General features: G+C 32.6%; 1 protein-coding gene across 3 annotated transcripts in view; it reads right to left on the bottom strand.

The window, feature by feature from the left end:
* The window catches only part of LOC106462890 (TP53-binding protein 1-like), an 86,132-nt gene that overhangs the window by 46,031 nt on the left and 16,909 nt on the right, over nucleotides 1-23,192 (bottom strand). For all 3 annotated transcript variants that reach the window (XM_022390296.1, XM_022390298.1, XM_022390297.1), the window contains exons 6-10: nucleotides 19,515-19,654; nucleotides 17,034-17,124; nucleotides 10,828-10,922; nucleotides 7,502-7,542; nucleotides 5,929-6,640 (exon numbers count right to left, since the gene is read on the bottom strand). In XM_022390296.1, the coding sequence (XP_022246004.1) occupies nucleotides 5,929-6,640; nucleotides 7,502-7,542; nucleotides 10,828-10,922; nucleotides 17,034-17,124; nucleotides 19,515-19,654 (1,079 nt within the window). The remainder of the gene's footprint in view (nucleotides 1-5,928; nucleotides 6,641-7,501; nucleotides 7,543-10,827; nucleotides 10,923-17,033; nucleotides 17,125-19,514; nucleotides 19,655-23,192) is intronic.

Genomic DNA, 23,192 nt, shown 5'->3' with positions numbered 1-23,192 from the left:
TATACCATATTTGCTGGTGTATAAGACAATCCCATGTATAAGATGACCCTGGATTTTTTGAGCAAAGTTATAATTTTTCTATAATGAAAATTTATTTCTGATAGGTACTTCCCTCTTCTCACAAGATTAGGTATTCTCGTCTAGTGCTGCCCTCCATATTAAATTTTTTTTCTTTATGCATGCCACAAGCCTTCTGTTCCCACCTATTGGAATCAGATGATTCCAACTTGTCTCTCATGTAAATCATCATGCTCCACTTCTCCACCAATAAGAGCATGACATACTCACATGACACATATAACTCCCTCTATACACCTCTACCGAACTATCACTTTGAGGTTTGGCAGAAGATGTAGGCACCAGAGGAAAGTGGGGAGGAAGGGTAAGTGGAAGGAATTACCAATAAGAAATACATTTTCAGTATAGGAAAAGTATAGCTTCTGATATAGTACTTCCATCTGCTCACAAGATTACCCAGTGTGATGGAATGACAGAAATACCCACTGAAAGCATCCGAAGGATACTCCTGAAAATGAGAGAGTCAGATCCGAAGATCTGATGAGGGGAACCACACCACTTCTGAACTAAGTATACTCTTCGCCCAATCATGAAATGTGTAGTAGATAAGGGCAGAAATATAGAAGAGCACATCCAAGTGGGAGAGAACTGTGGCAGGATAGTGATCCTAATCATGTAATTATATATGTAACTCAATCTCACAAAGTATAAAAGTGTGTAAAATAATGTATGCGCCCTAGGTGTAGAGGCTAGGGCACAATGGACCGTACTCAGTAAGTCAACTGCATCCAAAACCCATGCCACTGGGAATTGACATTCACGAGGAGATAGAATGAGGATCATACCATCTTCACCTCAAGTTCAAGAGACCAGTGGGAATCTAGAACCATTCCGACTCCTGAGCATGACATGTGTTAGCTTTGATCTATCAATCCAGGGACCCGACATCCAGTATCGGAAGTATATCTATATAATATAAGTCAATTCCCCAACAGTGGAGCTGACTGGAATCAATCCGAAAAGCAATAACATCTCAGAATAAGATACAAGAGATAGCAAAAAGGAGAGAACCAGAACAATCCCCCTTACCTGTACTGTGACCCACAACACAGGAGTATGATCGAAGGAGGAATATAGACAACCATAAACATGTGTGAGGACTTATGTTGATTGTTCTACTCTAGATCCAAAACCCAGTGACAGGGAACTGACATCCACACGGGAGTAGGATGAGGGCTTCCAAATGAAGGGGTGAACTTCAATCTAACATCTCACTCCTTTGTGAGTGTATATTGCATACTGGAGGATAGCATGTCATCTACACCTGCAGAACACCACCACCCTACTCTTCATTGAATAGTTATAGCCATCTTTGTGTGAAACTCATTCAGGAGGTTACTTCCACGGGGGGGTGAGAACGAGGTGGAGCGTCCAGGGGAATGTCATCATCTGAGACAGTGCAATGGGTGACCATGAAACCCAATTTCAAAAAGCAGACCATACCAATTTATTCAATACAAGGTATGGAAGGGCTGGCCAGCTATTCCCTTCTGCTTTATTTATGCAGCCCATGGGTGGTACGGTCCAGAACAGGCAAGTTTATGAAGCAATTAGATCATGAGGTTATTCACCTATAAGCAATCTTTTGGAACACCCCCATATCAACACTGAGCATTGTGAAGACATGTAAGATAAAGCACGAGTCAATATGGCTATACAGTGCAGATTTCAAGTTGAAGAATACCTGGTCAGGCACTACTCACCACAGAACAAGATCCATATAATGAGTAAATGAAGCAAGGGCCCCTGAAAGGAAAATAAAAGTATGAATATAAACTTAGCCAGTCAAAGTCGCACTGAAGCCTGAAGAATAGACACAGGTGGAAGACGGAAACCGGACAATATGGAGTAAATAATGGTAGATGAACGTATTAGATGTAGTCCACATGCCTGATTGTAGGATTTCCTCCAATGACCGATGAAGACGAGATGTCAGGTGTCAAATCTGATGAGAAGACATCTGGAACAAATTCTGGGAGGAAGAAGACAAGGAGGAATAAGCCAATCAAATCAAAAGTCAAACCTAATTGGTGAGGGTAGAAGGGGAAAGATCCCATACAGAGGAAGACTTCCAGGGGATCCAACACTCGAAAACAGAGATCTCTCGATGGGTGCCTCCTTGGGGATTGATATGTGCTACCATTATATAATTGTCAGAATTAATCATCACCAGACATTGTCTGGTGAGAGAAAGGAAGTGATTCAAAGATTGACAGACTGTGAGAAGCTTAAGGAGGTTGATATGCAAAGATCTTTCTTCTATAGACCAATAGCTCGAAGCCTCCTGGTGATGGACCTATGCACCCCAGCCCCGAACAGATGCATCCGTGAAAACATGTAAATCTGGAGGAGTGGGAGAGAGTGGTACGCCCACTAACGTATGGGCCTTGTCAAACCACCAATGTAGATTGTCCATCAGGGTAGGAGGAAGGGTAATAGGAGCTGACATGGGATCCTGCACAAGATTCCATTGATTGTGAAGAGCCCACTAAATGGATCACATATGCGCATGACCAAGGGGGACCAGTGACATCATTGAAGACCACATCCCCAAAAGCTATAGAACCTAACAAACAAAAATGAAGGGAGCAGAAAGGGCATGGCAAACTAACAGTTCCATGGAATGAAGTCACAGAGAAGGTTGGGCCTAACTGAGATGAGTGTCCCAAATGGACAAGACATTGGGTAGGTTGGAGAAAGGACTTTTCCAATTTGATTAAACAGCCCAACCGAGCAGTCACTAGAAGGAGCTGATGAGTATGGCTGGCTAACTCCAGTTCAGAATGAGCCAGAAGAAACCATTCGTCCATATAATGGTGGAATCACAACCTCAGAGCATGAAGATGGTGGGCAAATACTCTGACCAACCAACAGAAAACAAAAGGGGTGGAAGCAAGCCCAAAGGGTAGGGTGCAAAATTGATCAACCACCCCATGAAGAATGAACCGAAGATACAGAGGAGACAGTGGGAATATAGGGATGTGGAGATAGGAATTGGCGATGACTCCATGGTAAAATGGGGCAGTTGAATGAAGTGATTGAGGTAGGACAAATCAATGACAGGCCTCTAGTCCCCAGTTTTCTTCAGAAAAACAAAGAGTCTGGAATAAAAACCTGATGATAGTAATTCCTGAACCACCTCCAACAGACACTGGCTGGTCATGGGATCCCGAGGTGGAGGGAAGGAAACAAGTATAGGTGACACAGGAGATGGGGAAAAAAAACGGGATCATGAATCCTTCCGATAAAACTTGAAGAACCCAATGTTCCTTGATGAAAGGACCCCAGTGATGAAGAAAATTGGCAAGCTGAGCTCCCCCTGGACCAGAACACACTGGGTAGTCGCCAATACTGTTGGCAATGTGATGTGCACTATCAAAGAAAATGACGAGACAAGGCACTCCGAGAAGAAGGGAAAGGAAATGGTAACAGGTGCCAATGTGGGCTCTGACTGAGACAAATAGGCAACAAGGTTGGAAAAGGTAGACTGTTGTTGTACTGATGCAACTCGTAATTCCAAAGACTCAGGGATCATGTCAAAGACATATCGCCACATAAATGGGGCCATATGTAAATCCCAAAGATGGTAAACAGACACGAGTTAAGGTCACATTACAACCTAGAAGGTCCCAACCAAGATAAATCATACAGTGGGCAGCACTGAATGAGAATAGCTAATCTTGTGAGAGGAGGGAAGTACCATATCAGAATTAAGTGTATTCCTTAGAGGTTCAATGTATAGGACGACCTCTGTTGTCAAGTCTAGGATGTAACTTTTGTAAAGAAATTCTTAGAAGTTATTTTTAAAATGTGCTAACTTGTGCTCCAGGGTAATCAGTACAACCACAAGTATGGTTTTTATGCTCTTCAATTGTTACAGACAACTCAATGTGGCATAACGTAAGTCACAAACATGTAATAAATAACTTTACAAAGTTTTCATCATGGTTGAACTCCTCTTCTCTTACAAAAAATACCAAACATTAAGATATAGTGATCTACTATAAAAACATGTTTACAAAATTAGTGGGCGTTACAGAAATGTTTTGAAATAATATTTTAGTGGCCCAATTAGCATATTTTTGCAATTTCAAGAAAAACAGCAGAAGTGTCAGACACAATAAAGAATGACTGTAGTAAATGGGGTGAAATTTCAGAAGTTCCTTACTAACAAGTATTTGGAATTCCCTCAAAAAAAGAGAAAAATTATTGTGCCCTTCTTTGAAAAATATCCTAATTTTCTAAAGTGTAAAATATGTTTCACTAACAAACTAAAATTATTTATGTTACATTAAACTTAAAACTTTCTGTTTAAAAATTAAACACTGAAAATTAATTTATTAATGTTTCCACTAGATTTCTTTACTTAATATAGTAACATAGTTTTGTTCATCTTCAGTGTCTAATAAGAAAGTTATCACCAAAATGTTTAGGCATTTAGGTAAATGTGAGGAAACATAGAACCAAAAGTGAGACCCTGGCCTACATAGATGCTCCTCAAGAAAAATTATTTCAATCCTGATGGAGGGCCTCAGATCGGAGAAAATAATAAAACAGATAGTAAAGAGATGGATCAAGTAGAAGGCAATGATGGAAGAAATGAGCCCTGGTAAGGAATACTGGAGACAGAGGTTTAAAACATTGTAGCAGACATAAGGGATTCCAGGGATTGAGGATCCAAGAAGGTGAAAGGGGAATGACCATTACTTATAACCAACAGAAAGAAAAAGTTTTAATTGATCAAGTGACATATTATATTACATTATTTTCTGTACAGAACATTGTCTATTATGCATTTAATTTGAAACTTTTTCTCATGATATTCACATTTACATAAAAAAAACAAGAGGAGACAGATAAGTACTATATTTCTTGAATTTCATGTGTATTTTTTATTTATCATTATAAAAGTAACTAAAATATAAAAATTAGAGACTTATTAGGTTAGATAAGGCAAGATAAAAAATAATTCTTCATGGGGTATGCTCACAAGCAGCTTGTGCATTATATAATTCAATATAGTAATGTGAGCTCCATATTCGTCAAGTGATTTACAACTTGTGTGACAGGATTATTAATTAGACATGGTTCAAAGGGCAATAAAATAATAAAATTAAGTGTTAACAGATATATACTGTTAAGATCTTTAAGCTATTTAGGATAAACAACTGTAGTTTCATGTTAAAACCTGCAGTTATAATAGAAAGAAAAAAAGAGTAACTCAGATTTATTTCGTATTTTTTCATAATGTTTATGAGATCAGTCAAATTGTCTGAATGGGTATGGAGTTAGAGTAGAGAAAATAACAGATCAAATATAAAGTTTTACTGAAAAAAAAAAATGTTGGATATTTATTTAGGAGGTTTTAGAGATTATGCAAATGAAATTTCCCAATTTTCAGATAAGGAAAAGTATTTTCAATTTTAACATGAAAATAACTTTGCACTCGGAGCAGTCAACACTCTGACTTCATACATTCACAGAAAAGTTTTTAGAAAAACAACTTAATTAAAAAATTTGATTTTTTGTGGACAAAAGGCTTGTAATGTTTACTGAAAGCCTGCCAGATTTCATGAAAATACACAAGACATGTTAAAAAAGTTATAGTACAAGAATGCTGATGGTCACTTTGGGTCCACAAACTTAGTCAAATCAACCGAGCCCATAGCAAGAGTTAAAGTGAGTTTCCATAACATGTCACAAAATCAAGCTATTACCATATTAAATAAATTCACTAGAACCATGAAAATGACTATCACAACTAATAAATTTCATTTCTTTAAGTTTATGGTGCTACTTTCTCAATATATCACAAAAATAACTTGTAAATGTATAAAACATGTAACAAACCTGTACTTATGTTTTCAGGTGACCCTTCTTGAGAGGAAAAGGCGAAAGACTGGGTGTTTTCAGAAGCAGAAAGATGAAGATGCCATTCTTCTTCCATTTCACCCTGCGATTCTGTTTTTTCTTCCTGAGCCATCTCAGCATCAGATATGCTACTGTATTGTTCCATTTCCAAGTGTTTTCTATGTTTAGTAGTAAGAACTGGAGATGAAGCTTGAGCATGGCGTTTTTCACCCATCTTTGGACTCTTCTTGGGTGAATCACCGACCCCTCTTTCCCTCTTGGGAAGCATGCGGTAGGCACGTCCACCACTAGAACAAGACTCAGGTGTTGACACATGTGAATGTGGTACAAGTGTTGTTGTTGTTGCTCCTTCTTGTAACACTTCTTTCACCTCTTGATGTAAGGTCTCTGGATCTTTATAGAAACTCTGTATTCGAGACTTTCGAGTTGCCAAGAGATCCCTAACCTTTTCTGGTGTACTTTCTTGAGAAGAGTCATCCTGGCTGAAACTTATCTTACGACAGACAGAGAGAGAATCTAACCTCTCTTCTGAACCAATCTGCTTATTTTCACTAGAAACCACATCTTTTCTTTCAGATGTTCTTTTTGTCGAGATGCCGGATGAGTGGCTGATAGCTTCTGAATATTGCTGTTGCACATCCTTGTTCTCACATTTTCTTACTTTTGCCAAAGAGAGAGAGATCAGAGGTTCCTGGGAGAGGTAAAGGGTGGAGTAATTAATCTATTTTATGTACTATCTGGTGAGAAAGATTCTACCTTTACAATGAAAGTAAAAAGTTTCCAACAAAGTACCTAGTTCATTAATATATATGAAATTAGAAGATAATCTTATTCAATGACAGAATACATTCTCCAATCCTGCTAACAAAAACTTTCTATAAAAACTTCATATAAATGCTTTATTTTCATCCAATGATGATGTTGTATTTTTACCACGAGTCAATGTATACACAGTGATGTTAGAAATTTATCCAAAGTAAATATATTTACCAATAAAAGTGCACCAGTTGTAAATAATCTTATACACATTGAATGTGTGGAAAATTGGGCTAAAAGGTTAGCTATAGTTATATTTTACTTTATGAAAAAAAATTCCATAAAAAAATATGTCACAAATCAAACATAACAGAAACCTTTATTAAACTGAGCAACAGAGTATGCCCACCCCCCAAGAAACATATAGATCTGTCTTTTTTTACAAAAAATAAAACTGGTTCACAATCACCCCTGAAAAATAAGAATTTTTGGGTCCCAAAACCACAGACTGTAGTTCAGCCTCTCTAAATTTCTAATTCTACAGCTAGTTAATTTGATTTACAGATTTGTAAAATAATCTTTACTTTTTATAACAAAATGCCTTAAAATTGATATAAAATAAAACTACTGGTACATTAGTTACACTACAGTATTAAAAAACTTAAAATATGAACCCCTATTGTTTTTTTCTTCAAGTACATGTTACCTTGAACTCACAAAACTATACAGTGCAATGAATTTCAAATACAGCAGAAAATTAATAAACAGTAGCTCAGCAACTCCTAAAATGGCCCACCTCTGTTTGCTTTATGTCTTTTGTATCAGGGTAGTCTGCTTCTAAAAGAAGATTCAAATGCAAAATATATTATTTTTATGAAAAACCAAATAACAAACTATAACTAAACAATCACCATACAGTTTACTAGATATATATATATATATATATATATATCACTCAGCAACAATTCTAAATACTTTAGCAGATGTACATTATAAAGTAAATATTTTATATTAAACTTAACAAAAAAGATGTGGATTTACAAGTAACAGTTAATTATTTTTTAACTTACCAATAAAACTAGAAACACCAAACATAACTTACGTCTCTCTACTTTATTAATACACTTGTTTTATTTCCTGGATCAATCATTGCACTTAACAACATTTACCATATATCTTGTAAATGTTTCATTTTAAGTTAATGAAAAATAAATTCATTTTACTTCCTAAACTAGTGGTTCTCGAACTGAAGCACACAGAAAATATTCTGGTGAGGTGTGAGAAGGATAAAAAAATAAAACAAAACCTAGTACTGCTGGCATGTCACAACTTTTAATCAACATCATGTGTCTGACTGTTGCCTTTTGGAGCTTCCATATTAATGGCCATAGTATTCCATCTGATGTTATAAGTTGCTTATCAAGCCCCTAATGGAACTGCCCTGCTCCAATAAACAGGTTCACCATTCTTACTAATAGGTAAGCAGTATCTCACATAAAATTTACATTATTTTATACTCACATGCATGTCTGTTTGCACATTTGGTGCACTATAATTTTCAACATTTAATGACAATGGCATAACGATTTTTTTTTACCATTATATATATATATATATATATATATATATATACACATGTATAGACAAGGTGTGCAACATACCATAGCAAGAAAGGGTGAACTATCTAAAAAATTTGGGAACCACTGTCCTGGGCCATTCATTTGGTTTGAGATCATTTTTCATACAGTTGTTTTCTAACTCTTTGACTAGTAATAAAATAATTATGTAATTTTCTGCAACTTACAAAAATAAGCTTAGAATGTGTAAGCTTTCATAGTTTTCTGTAATCAATCATTTACACTTCAAGAATTATTCTGTTGTTTACTTTTGATTTTAAAGGCTGTCAGATGAATTACTTATAAAACACAACTCATTACAGACAATAAAAAAAAACAAGTTACAGGGTTCTAGTTAACCCTAACTCTTTGGTCCTGTGTGCATGAGAATTTGTCAGGATGCATGAGATTTGAACCCCCGGGTACCGAATACGCACTGCAAAATGCTCCATATGCAAGGCAAGCATAAGTACTTTTCTTCGAACTTCGTACCATAACAAACTATACAGTTTACACACAGCTGTCCACAATCAACTTCTAACAGGTTTCATCAATGACAATAAATTGAACAAAAATTAAGCCATGTGAAAGTACCACATGAGTAACCCTTTCACCTCGGGTAGTTCAAAGTATGCATGTCACAACCTTTCACAGTTACATTCAAAATATAATTAAACTACCTTATTATCAATGTATATGAATAAACTCAGCATCAGAACATAGATAATAAATCAGTTTAATATTATTTAAGGTCTTAATTTTATAAAAAAATATTTTAAAACAATTTTTGATCTATCCTAGTATGAGAACCGTGATGTTTGTTATCCATGTCTTCCCTCTTCTCTAATTTGTTTACCACCCATCCAAGAAGTACGAAGTTTAATGTAAATTACTCATTATAATGTTTCATCATTCAGGCAAAGCATAATTTACATAGCCTTCAATCTTATTTAGTTACAGAGCAATAAAATAGAAAATCAGACCCCCTCTTGCCACGCTAATTAGTCATATCCTCTTTTTTTCAGAGCTTACCAATAGTTCTCTCTTGACATTTAAGACTATATTATTTACAGCCAAAAGAATGCCAAAGTTTTTCTCATCAAATGATGTATTATATTACATTGTTGCCTGTGCAGAGAATTGTCTGTTTTCCTTCCAGTTCAAACTTTATTCACATGGGAAACGCATCGATAAGCTTAGCTGAACTTTTAACGGCATTTGTTGCATAGTTAGAAAGCCAGAAAAATTGTGATAGTTATGGAACATTGTTTCCTTTCTGCAGGTTATTATTCTGTGTTCTTTGGTGCATTAATTAATTAAATAGAACTTTTTTAATGCAGTAGTACAATTAGTATAAAAAGTAGGGTTAAATTTCATTGACAGTCAAGAACAAAAAATAAAAAGACTGAGGTAAGTACTTTATTTCTTGTTTTTCATGTGTATTTTTTATTTATTATTATAAAAGTAACTCAAATGTAAAAATTAAAAACTTTTTAGGTTTAGCTAAAGTAGAATAAATAATAACATTAATGATAACAATAATTTTTTATGAGGTAATCTTGCATCATGTAATTCGATAACATAACGTGAGCTGCACATTCGATACTTGATCTGCAATTCATATGGTCTAAATAATATTTAGACATGGTTCAAATGGCAATAAAACAACAAAATTTAAGTAGAAATAGATGTATACTGTTACAAGCTTTAAGCTACTTAGGATAAACAAAATAAATCTATTTAACATAACATTTAGGGACAACAAATACATAATACTATGTATTAGCTCTGAAGAAGCCACAAAAGCAAAATATCAGTTAAAATAAAAGTTCTCTTACAATTAACTGGAGTTTAAAGGTAATTTTTTCTAATTTTATCATTAAAATGTGTAAATTTCTCCAGTACAACATTAAAAATTTTGAAAGACTTTATGTAAGTGTTCATTTGTTTGATTTCTAAATATTTTTAGTAAGACTTTTTAATTTATTCAAACAGTTAAGCTGTTTATTAATGGCAACACTTGCATGTGTAAATTTTTCCTGTGTTTACAATGTGAATCAACATGTACTGTCACATCCATGAAGGAGTAGTGGGAAATATTACTGGTGTAAGACCATGTGTTTCTGACAATGGTAGAATGATATACATTCTGAAAATAGAGACAGCAAACTTAAAAAACATTCCTATTACGAGATAATAAATTGAGTTCACTTCTAAAAGTGTATTATCTAAGATAATGAATGTATTCAGTGAAATTTCAAAACGTTATTTTTTCTTAGAACTTTGAAAGTTGAGAGCTTAGTAGTTACTTCTAGTCTTCTTCTTGACTGAGAATGCTTTAATGTTTCGTGTCAACCTCTTTTTTTTACACCGAAAAGAAAACCTTCAATCTCCGGACCAATGCACTACTTTAATAAATTCATAAATTTAACAACTGCACACCTATACTGAAAACATCTATATTCACTACTGAATGTTATGTTGAAAATGTAAGATGTATTCTCACCTGTTTCTGCCACATCTTCTTCTAGTGAAGGAGTGCCGGGAAACATTATTGGGGTAGGACCATAGGCTTCTGGTGATGGTGGAATGATGTACATTCTGAAAGTAGGGATAGCAAAACATTCCAATCAGGGGATCATAGTTTGAGATCACATTTAAAACTGCATTGTCTTAAATTCACTATATATTTACTGATCAAATTAAAAAGTTTTTAGCTATGATCAAGTAGTAATGTTTCTTTTTGGCATTTATGCAACTAGTTTAGCTCATTTGTAAAACCTGATAAAGCTATTTCAAAAATGGAACAAACAATTATCAAGCAATCTAAGATGGTGATCTGAATTGTTATAATTTTTAAATGCATGTTTTTTGTTATAAAAACATTCAGTATAATTCAATTTATCTAGCCACACTGAATTGAAATTTAATCTTTAAACTACTGAAGAAAGTTACAGAAATTAAAAACTATTTTCACTTTCACCATTATGAGTGTGACATTTTCAAGGCTCACTATACAGTGAGAGGATTGGCAGGAAATATTGCAAAGTAATACTAAGTTACTTCAATTGAGATAAAGCAAAGAAATAACTAGATGGGACATGATGTGAAACACAATGAAAACAACTGATTTATACCATTAAAATAATCAACTAATCAAATTAGTTGTTCCAATTATTACTGTTTTCAATAATTCCAACAATTAATCGATCAGAATTACGATGAAATTAACAGTCACATAAATAATCAACTAACTGAAATTGGGATTTTCAATTATGTGTTGTTTTTGATTATGCTATTATGTTTGTTTGTTGTTAAGAGCACAGCTACATTATGGGAGGGTGGGGGGAGACAATCTGTGATTTAAGGGTTTCAGGATTGATTCCCATTGCCATTAAATTTGCTAATCCTGTCTTTGTTATTGCAAAGCTACTAAGGCTCTCTGTCAATGTCATTAATTTTGAATTACTGACTACAGGTACCACTGACTGGTAGCACTCACCACCAACTTTCTGGCTACTTAACCTAGTTAGTTAGTTAAATTTTTGAATTTCACACAAAAACTACTCAAGGGCTATCTTCACTAGTTGTCTCTAATTTTAAAGTAATAAACTAGTCTTCCAATCAACAACACCCACTGCCAACTTTTGAGCTACTCTTTACCAACAATTTATTACCATCATATTTTTACATCCTGTAGCTGAAAGGTCAAGCATGTTTGGGGATGGGATTCAATCCTGTCTCTCTCTCGGACTGTAAATTGAATGCTCTAACCACCAGACCATGCCAGACTGGGTAATTAAGTATTATATAAAGAGAAAATTTACTGTTTCTTTTACACAGCATTTTGTTTGTAATCTATAACTGTGAAACTATATCCTTTAATGTTGTATGAGCACAGATTTGGGGGAAGAGCATAGGAGGTCCTAACCCCCCCCCCCCACCCACCCAAGAAATTAATAGCTGTTCAAGAAATTAACAGCTGTATTTTTTTAACATTGTATAAGCAGATGCAGATCTAGCTGAGGGGTCTGGGGGGGGGGGCACATTTTTTCAGAAATTAATAATTATTTAATGTTATATACGCAGTTATTATTTTCAATTTTCATTTCTGCCTGTAAACAAAACAAGCTACTTTTTGATTTTTTAAAGAATTTTTCTGCCTATCTCAAAGAATAACTTATTCAGTTATATTATCAATTTCTTGATTTTCTTAGGTTTTGTACAGGCCTTGGTTGAAACCTTGTTATGGTGCCATGTCAAGTGGTTTGATTATTTAATAATGAAATACAGCTTTGAAAACAGCTATAACAATAGTTTAAATATGATTGGTTAGAGCAAGAAGTAGGCTATCACATATTAGTAGAGTAAATATATAGGCTTAAGAGTTATTGTATTTGTGTGTTAAATTAAATCTGTTTGAATATTTCGGAAACTGTCTCCAATGAGAAGACATCGAATAACTTGAAATAAGGTAGATACGCTTAAACATTTTACAGACAAGTTGAATAAGTAACAAAAATAACTTATTAAAAGTTTAACACGGTACAAATGTATAATGTTTGGAGAAGCTTTGTTGCTATCAGATTTAAGTAGTTTACCTATAAAAAAAAAAAGGAATATATAGATATACAGTACAAAGCAAAGAAATCATATGGCTGAAGATTGCTTAAGGCTTAATAAAGACATTTTGTTGATGTATAACTCTTTGCTCAAAATTATAGTTTTTACTTTTTGATAAATATACTATGGTTTTATTGAGTTGCAATGTTTGTAAACATGAGGCTTTGTTTATGTTCATCCAATAAAATTGTCATCAAATTAAATAATTACTGTTTAGTGATGACAGTAGGCAATTTAAAAATACTGAGATGACAAATCTTTATTGAATATTGTTTTTATGTTTATCCTATTCAAACTACATACATAAATAAGTTGTCTAACTGGTTACATAATTATTTGTAATTGTAATCATGACATGTTTTAAATCAAAACATTATCATCATTATCATGAGAGTTAAACATGCTTTCATCACTGAATTATCAATATAGGTCAGCATGTAATTATTGCATATTTGAAAAACAAATAGCAATCATATGGTGGTATTTAGTCCACATTAGCAATTCATCCGTCCAATAGGAAATGAGAAAATTATTTTTGAAAAAAATGTTTTTCAGAATGCCCAAATGACAACTTTCTGGAAAGATCTGTCGTACGATATGCAAACAACAAATTTCCTACTACAGAAAACTCAAGTGATTTGAGGTAATTTGATGGTGCTGATTTCAAAATAGTCAGAATTTGTTCATCACCTCTAGATTTTTAGTTATTGTAATATCTCAATATTTAATCAGTACTATGTGAAACACCATGCAATCAACTCAGTACAATAGATTTATGCTGTGAAATTAAGTTTACTTGGACAGTTTAATGGGCAAAAGGTATAAATTTTTTGATAACTTCAAACACTGACTTTATTGCATTGGTGTAAAATTCCAAATATATTATTCATATATGCTACTTGTTCTCGACATAATTGTAGCAAATTGCACCACTTTTGCTTCATTCCCACGCTCACCTGCTCCACCCGAGAATCACGAAACCCTCATGTACTCAATTTGCTTGAGCATTTGAGAAGTCCCTCAATTGAATATAAAAGGAACAGTCAGATGCTTTTCACTCACTCAGTTGGTCAGTTTGCCTCCCTCTGCACATAGTCAAAACAAAGTCCGATCTTCTTCCTCTCATCATACCTGCGATATAATCAAATTCTGCAAAATTTTGTTTTTTAAAATCTTTTAAGCTCTAGTTCTGTAAACATAAATTATTTTATTTTTTTTTTGAAAATCATTTGAAATGCTAGTGGCTTCCATTTCAAGTAAAGTCTGAAAATGCAATAATCACCAATACAGTTTCTGCTACATTTGTGCAAAATATATTACAGTTTCACAAAGGAAAACCATCCCAAACAAGGGAAATGTAGCTTTCTATCACTATTTTGGGTGTAAAATTGGTGACCAAGAAAAACCTTGGGCTCCACATGTGTGTTGTACAGTTTGCACATCCGGCTTGACACCATGACTGAATAAGAGAGTAAGTGTGCCATTTGCAGTTCCCCTCATATGGTGCAAGCCCAAAGATCATTTAACTAACTGTTATTTTTGCATGTTTCTGGATATTCTGGCAAAATTAAACAAGATATTAAATATCCAGATATTGCACCTGCAATGAAACCTGTACCTCATGGGGATGGTCCTCCAGTGCCACATCCACCAGCAAACTGGAAAACAAAAGAGTCATCCTACAAAGAAAACAAAGAATCATCTTCATCCTCTTCATCTACTAATTCTACTCCTGTGGCACCTCAACATAAACTGTCTCATCTGATCACACAAGAGAAGCTAAATGATCTGATTTGTGACTTGTTTCTATCGAAGCAGCATGGGGAACTTCTTGGCTCTCATTTACAGCAATGGAATTTATTAGCTCCAGGAATAAGAGTATTAATTTACCAAAGTCACCATCAATCTTGCTTCTCACTACAGCATGCAAGATACTTTGTGTTTCTGTATAAATGTTGATGCACTAATGGAAGAATTATGTACTAAACATCATCCTCAAGAATGGGGACTTTTTATCGACTCATCTAGTTAGTCTGAAAGCTGTACTTTTGCATAATGGGAACATTAAGCCATCAATTCCTGTTGCTCATGCTGCGAACATGAAAGAAACTTATCAAAGCATGCAGATTATACTTGAGGCCATCAAATATGATCACCATAGGTGGAAGATATGTGGTGATCTTAAACTTATTGCACCCCTGCTAGGCCTGAAGAATGGGTATACCAAATGTTGTTGTTTTTTGTGTCTCTGAATGTATTTTCATATACAATCTTATTATACTCATTGCTTTTTTAATCCTTTGAGTGAGTAATTAAATTTTGGGTGGGTTCTCAAAAAGTGTCAATTATCCACTAGAATTTGACCTTTTTTAGTACTTTTTCAAAGTCCAAATATCAAAATCCACTAGTTACGCTTTTCTTCAGTGATGTAGGCATGTGCAGTATTAAGGCAGCAAATTCAAGGACATGTGAGTATCTCAATTGTTGCACTATGAAGAAAAGTTTTTGTGACACCATGGGGTAAATCTGCTTGTCACACCAGATGGTTATAAATGTCAAGTCAGAGAGCATCCAAAGGGTTAAGCTGGTATTGCTATTATGTATTGTTTTTGAACATTCTTAAATGCAATTTTCAAAGTTAATAAAGTAAAAGTTATTTTCATGATATATTTGAATATTTTGAATAAATCTATCATAACTCGAAAACTAGAGGTGATCAGTAATTTTCAACACAATTTTTAAAATCATCATCATAAAATCATTTGGAGTTTTTTTTTGTTGCCCGGTATAATTGGAAAATTACTTTAAAAGAAATCAATGTAAAAGAAAATAGAAAAATTAATACCATGTTAGAATAATTTAGTGGTTGAAAAAGTTAAGGCAGTAGCAAATACCTTTTTTTTTACTTTGTATGGGTTGTAGGGAATACGGTTTACTAATCAAATGACCAAATATCACTAGTCACCCAGCTCTAGTCCAGTAGAAATGAATGTTTAAATCTAGTTTCTTATTTGACAACCAAAATCAACTTTACTTATAGCAACTAGAGCTATTTAATGACTGTCATTCAAATCTTCAGTAGAAATACTTCATGGAAAATTTGACTTTTTGTGCACAAAAGACTTATGTTTACTAAAAGATAACCAAATTCTTGTGAAGACAACTTGCAACATTAAGTTATAGTATGTAAGTTTCATGGTTACACAGTGGTTAAAAGGTCAATCTAAATGATTAAGCCCATATATGAATAGTTAACATTAACATTTTTAATGCTCTGTAATGCATATAAATAACTTTTCAAGTGACAAATGAGCTCTAATCCCAACCAAGTCCAGTTGGCATATATGATCTGGAATGGGAAAACAACAAATTTAACTAACTATCAAAATAAAAAAATTAATAACTAATCTACTTCTAAGTGTTTTAAATATGTGTTTAAATGTTTGGAATTGTCTAAATAAATGTGGATAAGTATTTGCAAAGCCCTAAAAGTTGTGAATAATGAATATGATACACATAAAATATAAAATCATACTTGTTCAATGTATCAAAGTTAGTTAACCCATTAACTGCGGATGATGGATATTTCCATAACTGAAGTTCTATGGCTCAGCTGCGAATGACGGAAATATCCATATGTCGCACATATGCAACTATAACTCTTTGCAAATGACGAAAATTACCATTTTATTGTAACTGATGGCAACTCAGTTTTATCTGTGAGTCAGAAAATGGGAACTGAGTTGCTTCTGCCGCAGTTAATGGGTTAAGCTTATGATAACATCAATTTACTCAAAAGTATATATATAAATATATATATTTGTGTGTGTGTTTTAAAAGAAAAAGGAACTAAAATAAAACCAGGTATGCTATTGAATAACCTACAACTACTTGGACTAGTAGAAAGAAAATAGTAGTGACACAACAAAGTAGTTACGTTGCCTTTATAATCAACATTCCAACCACTAGTTGTTTTTTCAAACTAATTTAACAAAATTAAATACATTATATTAATTTTTTTAAAGGAATTTTGGACTAAGTATTTTGTTTGCTATTCTTTAAAACAGTATTTGATAATCAAGATCATACCCTTCATCATCAACACTTTCTGTGGTGAGTGAGGCATCTTTGGAGAGCTGAAGAATACAAACAGGGTCCTGAGGTGAATCCCAACCATATTCTATATAAAATATTTGTGAAGTAATCAATATATATATATATAAATTAACAATGCAATACGGTTTCACAATACCTTATCTTGTGGGTGTATATGCAAAACAAGTTTTTAAAAGTATTTCAGTAATGATAGAACCACCACAATAAATTAATAAATTTGTAACAACCTGTTGTTCATTTCTCTTTATTATTGACAAAGTGAAAGTACTGTTGAATAAAAATTTTTAATATTCATGACATAAGTAACAAGCAATAACAAAATAATTTATTTAAAAAAAAGTCAATTTTGCATTTAATATTTCTAATCATGGGCAGATATAATGCTTTTTATTATTATTATTATTATTACTGAAGATACATAATTTTAAGAAATTAGGCATTTTGAGAGGCAGTGGTCAGTCAGAACACCATCCTCCAACAGTGGTAGCAAATGGTTTTATATAGAAAATAATTAATGTTACCAAATAACATACTTGCAGAGTTTTAACTTAACAATCAATTTTTAAGTTGGAATAGATCAAATGTCAGAAACAAAAAACTTGTACATGAAAATCATACGTACTCAAAATAAAACTATTATTTTGTGCTACAATGGCATGGTTGAAATGTAGAATTTGCTGAAATGCCCCCATTAAGAATTACACTACAATAACTATAGTGCAAGTGTATTGTGAGCTGTCATTTCACAAATGATTATGCTGTGCTTGTGATAGACTGCAAGTGCTGGCAATTGAGCAAGGTGGCACATTACAAAGAAATGATCAAACAAAAAAAAATCATGCATCAATTTGAACTTCAGTACTTCACAAATCAAAATGTCATTTGGCCAAAAAAAAAACAAAACAAAGGGTGGTTGCTGTCTAAATCCTTCCTTGAGGAAAACATTAGAAATCACTGATTATAGCAGCTGATTTTGTTATTGAGTTACTGACAAAAACATGATTTGTACTTCAAATAATATTATACAAAATATATAAGAACCACAACAAAGATTACCAGTAAGTTCAGAGCAAAGAGTAATCATTCATAAATCTCCAAAATATAATGCATCAATACAGATACATTTTGTTCACAATCAGCAACAGTAAAGATGAAGAAATCATATTAAGCATTAGATCTTGTTACTTAACAACTGAAACCAGCTTCTAATAACAACCAGCCTCCACTGCATCTAATTCTATTATATTAAGTTGAAATTTGCTCTAATCATTTTTACAGGGCCATCCTTGCCACTAATGCCATGTAATAATAAAACTACTCAAAATTTTGCAAATCAGAATTTTGTAATCTATTAAAATTACTTCTGTAATCCAACTGACCAGTTTCCATTGCTAGAAGCTAAATAAATCATTTATATGCAAAGACCTTACTTCTTGGTAGGTGAGCTAAACCTTCCAAAAAGTACAAGAATAAATTAGGATCATAAAAATAAACCCTCATAAGTTAAAGAAACAAGGCTACTGGAGATGGAGACCTGATAAAAAGAGAATTTAAAATGGCTAACAGACTGATTAATATAAAATTTTCTTTATACCCTGTCTTTGGTGCTATATTGAATTTACAACATAATATATTTTACTAAGAAGGAATTTGTATTTATGGTGTCATTAAACTATTTTTCTATAGATTTAGCAAATAAAAATGTAAATATTTTATATGTGTATGGATAAAGGAGGAGATATTGGAAATATCCCAAAATAACTCGTCTAAAAGATAATAAAACTACAAATAAACTTCTTTTCAAAAAGGTGAAAACAAAAAAGTTTATACCCAAACTTTACAGGTCCTAATTACTTCTTGGCTACAATTAAAAATTCATCTGTATTTCTGCATACCTGTGGAAGAACGTTTATACTTAGACAAACTATTAGTAAACTGAAATTAAGAATTTTGTACTCATAGGAGTTATGAATAGAGGTATGGCAATACAGCAATACGAGTGTCATATCATGAATCTGTGATACGATTGTATCAATACATTGTCCGATATATGATTTATGTATCTTCACGAAATCTGACAAGCTTTCAGTAAACAGTCTTTTTTTACAAAAAAAATCAGAATTTCTAATGAATTATTTTTGCTAAAAATTAATGTTTTAATATATGGAGTCAAAGAAGGCACTGCTCCAAGTTTTCCCATGTTAGGATTAAAAATACTTATCTGCATCTAAATATTATCAAATTTCTTTTCTGTAATCTCTAAAACCTTCAAAATAAATTTCCAACTTTTTTTTCGAAAAATCTTCATATTTTATCTGCTATATTCACTACCCTAATTTTATGTGACATCAGTCAGATTGACCAGCCATATTGTATCACAGCATCAATATACAGATACATCTCATATTGTATCAGCCCTAGCTATGAAATAAACAAATTCCAAATAATACATACCTTCTGTTTCTTCGACACCAAAAATATTTTTTTGGGAAGAAAGATCTGATTTTAGGATAACTCCTGACTGTACATTTTCTATTTTTTCTGAACATGCCTCCTGATTTTTACTAGTGGCAAGGCTGATTTCTTCCAATGATCTATGTAACGTAGAAAGTATTTTAAAAAATGCAATAACAATATTATATCTGCTAAACTGAATCTTTAGGTGATGGTAAGATGAAAGTTCGTGATTTTGATTTTCCTTAAGTGTCAAATGAAGTTTTCAAAATTTATTTTCCAATTTGGATTTTTAAATTGGAGTAATAGATATTCAAGCACAAATTACCATGCAACCGACCTTCAAGCCACAAGTTTAAGAGTTATTATTTGGTTGTGAAATCTAGTTGTTTCATAATTCACAGTTGTTCGTATTAGGCCATGTCCCACGTATAGAGTTTAATAGTACCATACCAACTGTAAAATGTAACTATGTTGCAAGTTAAAAGACCAAATATTGAATTTAAGCCTATTTATAGTTAAAATAGCAGAATTTGTGGAACTGTTTAAAGAATACTGTTAAGTATATGGATTTCAGCTATCTAAGATATAAGATTGAATATAGCTGTAACGTTTGTTGACTCAAAGTAGATTTAGACAACTGCAGAGCTCGAATCATTTAAGGGGAGTTCAAGGAAAGGATACTTTTTAAATAACCCTGAAAGTGTTATATTTAATTATTCTGATTACCAGTTGAAACACTGTAAAGAGGGTGTTAGCCAAAGTTTACAGTTTGCCCTTCCTCCTAAAAGTTTGTAAGAGAATAATATTTATATAGCTTTGAATTTTGTTTACCGCAACTAGCACTTAGTGATATTTGGTTCAGAGAACTTGAGATATTTGAACACATTCAATCACACATTTCAGGGATAGCACTTTCTTCATATCAAGTATACAATTATAGTAAAAGATGTTGTAATTTATCTAATTAAGAACAGAACGCTCTCATTGAATTAACCCTTCCATTTCGGGCTAGATGGGATCCACACAGCTCGTAACCACAAAAATATCCATGAGAATAATTATACTATGATTTTTGATAAGGTAAGCATATATTTACAAAATTTTGCAGGTTATTGGTAAACATTATGAGGCTTTTGTACACCAAAATATCAGGTTTTTAAATTAAGTATTAAGATTTTTGAATTAAAGATTTTCTTGTAAGATTTTTTCTTTCAGAATGTTGACCATCCAACATGCAAAGAAATTTTGATTTTAAAATTAAAAATACTTTTATACATCAGAACATTTTTAAATTTCACGTGTGAAATATTTATAACCTCCAGATAATTATCAAATTTTGTTTAGAAAAAACTTTTTTTGTTCTAGAATGACTACAAATTATAACAAGAAAACACAAATGTTTAGTCTAAATAGCTTAATTTTCATAACATTATACATCATTTATATATATCTATTATTTTTATTATATTGACCTTTCAGCTGTGCCTAGCTAACATTATAGAAGTTGCAATGACGAGGCACACATGCACTCACGTTACTGTATCCAAGAACATAAAACTGGCCTTTACAAATTGACCTGTCTTGGCTGTGTTTTAGTGGACTAGTATTATGTAAAATACAACCACATTTTAGTTTTAATACATTATCTGTGAATAAACATCATTATTTAAAATAAAATTCTTAAATTTCGGTTATTTTTCTTAAAACATAGAACAGTAAATAAAGAGTTATAGAATATAATTATCTCTTCTACTTATGAACTTTGAACTCAGTTTATGGAAGATGTGAAACAAAATAATTTTTTTAGGTTTCATATATATATTTTGAAATAACCAAAAATCATAAATTACTATATCAATACCATAGAATTCCACTATAATTTATAAGGTTTAGTAACTAAGTTGTATTTGGGCTCACTAAAGACTTCCATTATTGTTTGAAATCTGCCATGAAAAGAAAAACCACATGGAGGACATTCTGAACTTTCAATTATTTAATTACATATCATAAATAGAAGTAGGTGTACATAAGCAAGTGTTTTCAAAAATGGAAAGAGTTGGGCAGGGGCACTGTGTTTGATTCAGTAAATGTAGTGATATCTCAACAAATAGAAGAGATAGGAGGTTCTTATTTTAGATTCTAGTTTGTCAATATCAGTAATTTGAGTTCCTGATTCATAAGAAACTACAGACTTTGTATATGGACATTACAAACATCTAATTTGAACCATTGCTGCATTCAACATACCACGTGACACACAAAAATCGATATTTAAGATTTCTTTTTTAATATTTACTTTTAAATCAGAAAATTAACTAATGTATCTTACTAAAATTTTAATTATAATCTACAATTTGATACTAAACTTATTGAAATACATTCATAAAACAGTAGTTCAATAAAATTTTGAATGCGAGTCAACAAATGCGATATGACATGGCATTTGATCTATGAACAATAGCAATAGGGTTACAGAATAATGGAAACATTGTCACTACTAAGCCTGATAAAGACAATCGAATTGTAATTCTAAACCATGTACATTATATCAAGTGGATAGACATTATACTGAATGATAAAAAAAGATTTAAAGAGTTGGATCGTACCATGAGTAATGAATTAAAGTTACATACAAAGATATCAGATCCATTGGCTCAAATTCAGACATGAATGGTAGCCCAAAGATTCATAGTGATGGATGCCCAGTTAGGCCAATTATTTCTAGTATTGGAGCATTTAATCAATCTTTAGCTAAGTTCCTAATCACCTTTTTTTACAAGATCACATAAAAACATACATATTACTTGTAATAATTTTGTGAATTTGAAGGAAACATTAAATAGTTAAATTTCCAAGGTGAATATTGCATATTAAAGCTGTGATATTGAATCTTTATTTTCAAATATACCATTAGATGGAACTGTGGATGTTTGCTTTGAGTTGATATTTAAAGGTCTAGATCAGTAGTTCTCAAACTTTTCAGACTTATGTACAACTTTCTGTTTAAACTTTTTTTAAAGAACAAACCCAATCCTAATTAAAAAAAAAAACATAGTAGCAAAAATTAATAATTTTAACACTTTGGTATTAATGGGAAGGATTTGATTGTTTTTTCTGGCACAATTGAAGAATATGTGGTTTGAATTATGTCAATTTGAAGGAAAGAAAAACTGTCACGTTTATGCAGGCAGAAGGCAAGTGCAGATGTGAGGGGAGTAGCATGTATACATGTGCAGAAAGCTGAAATTGGATTTATTACAAATTTCATAACATACTACCAACATCAGCTCCAAATATATTGTTAGTAGCACATATACCACAGTTTGAGAATCATCAATCTAGATAATGTAAATAGACTAACTAACAAAAGTGTTTAAAAACATTACTGGTATTTGTAGTTGGTAAACATTGTATTTTGGCACTTGTGTATAAAGTTACAATCATAAATAATATTCAACGTTAAAACTGGTACACAATTAAAAACATTTTATTTAGGCCTATCTATGGCCTTCATGTTTCGACGTTGCAATGTCATCCTCAGGAGTGAATTACAAGACAATGCTAAAGTATTTATAACTCGTTAGTAGGCCATGTGACCTGTATGCTATTTTACATAACTTCATGCTAAACCATTCAAAGGAGATCAATCCACATTCTTGTCAGAAATATTCGCCA

This window comes from Limulus polyphemus, unplaced genomic scaffold, assembly GCF_000517525.1.
Source record: "Limulus polyphemus unplaced genomic scaffold, Limulus_polyphemus-2.1.2 Scaffold1277, whole genome shotgun sequence".
Taxonomy (NCBI): Eukaryota; Metazoa; Arthropoda; class Merostomata; order Xiphosura; family Limulidae; genus Limulus; species Limulus polyphemus.
Note: the sequence above shows the minus strand (reverse complement) of the source record. Positions and strands in the feature narration are given on the sequence as shown.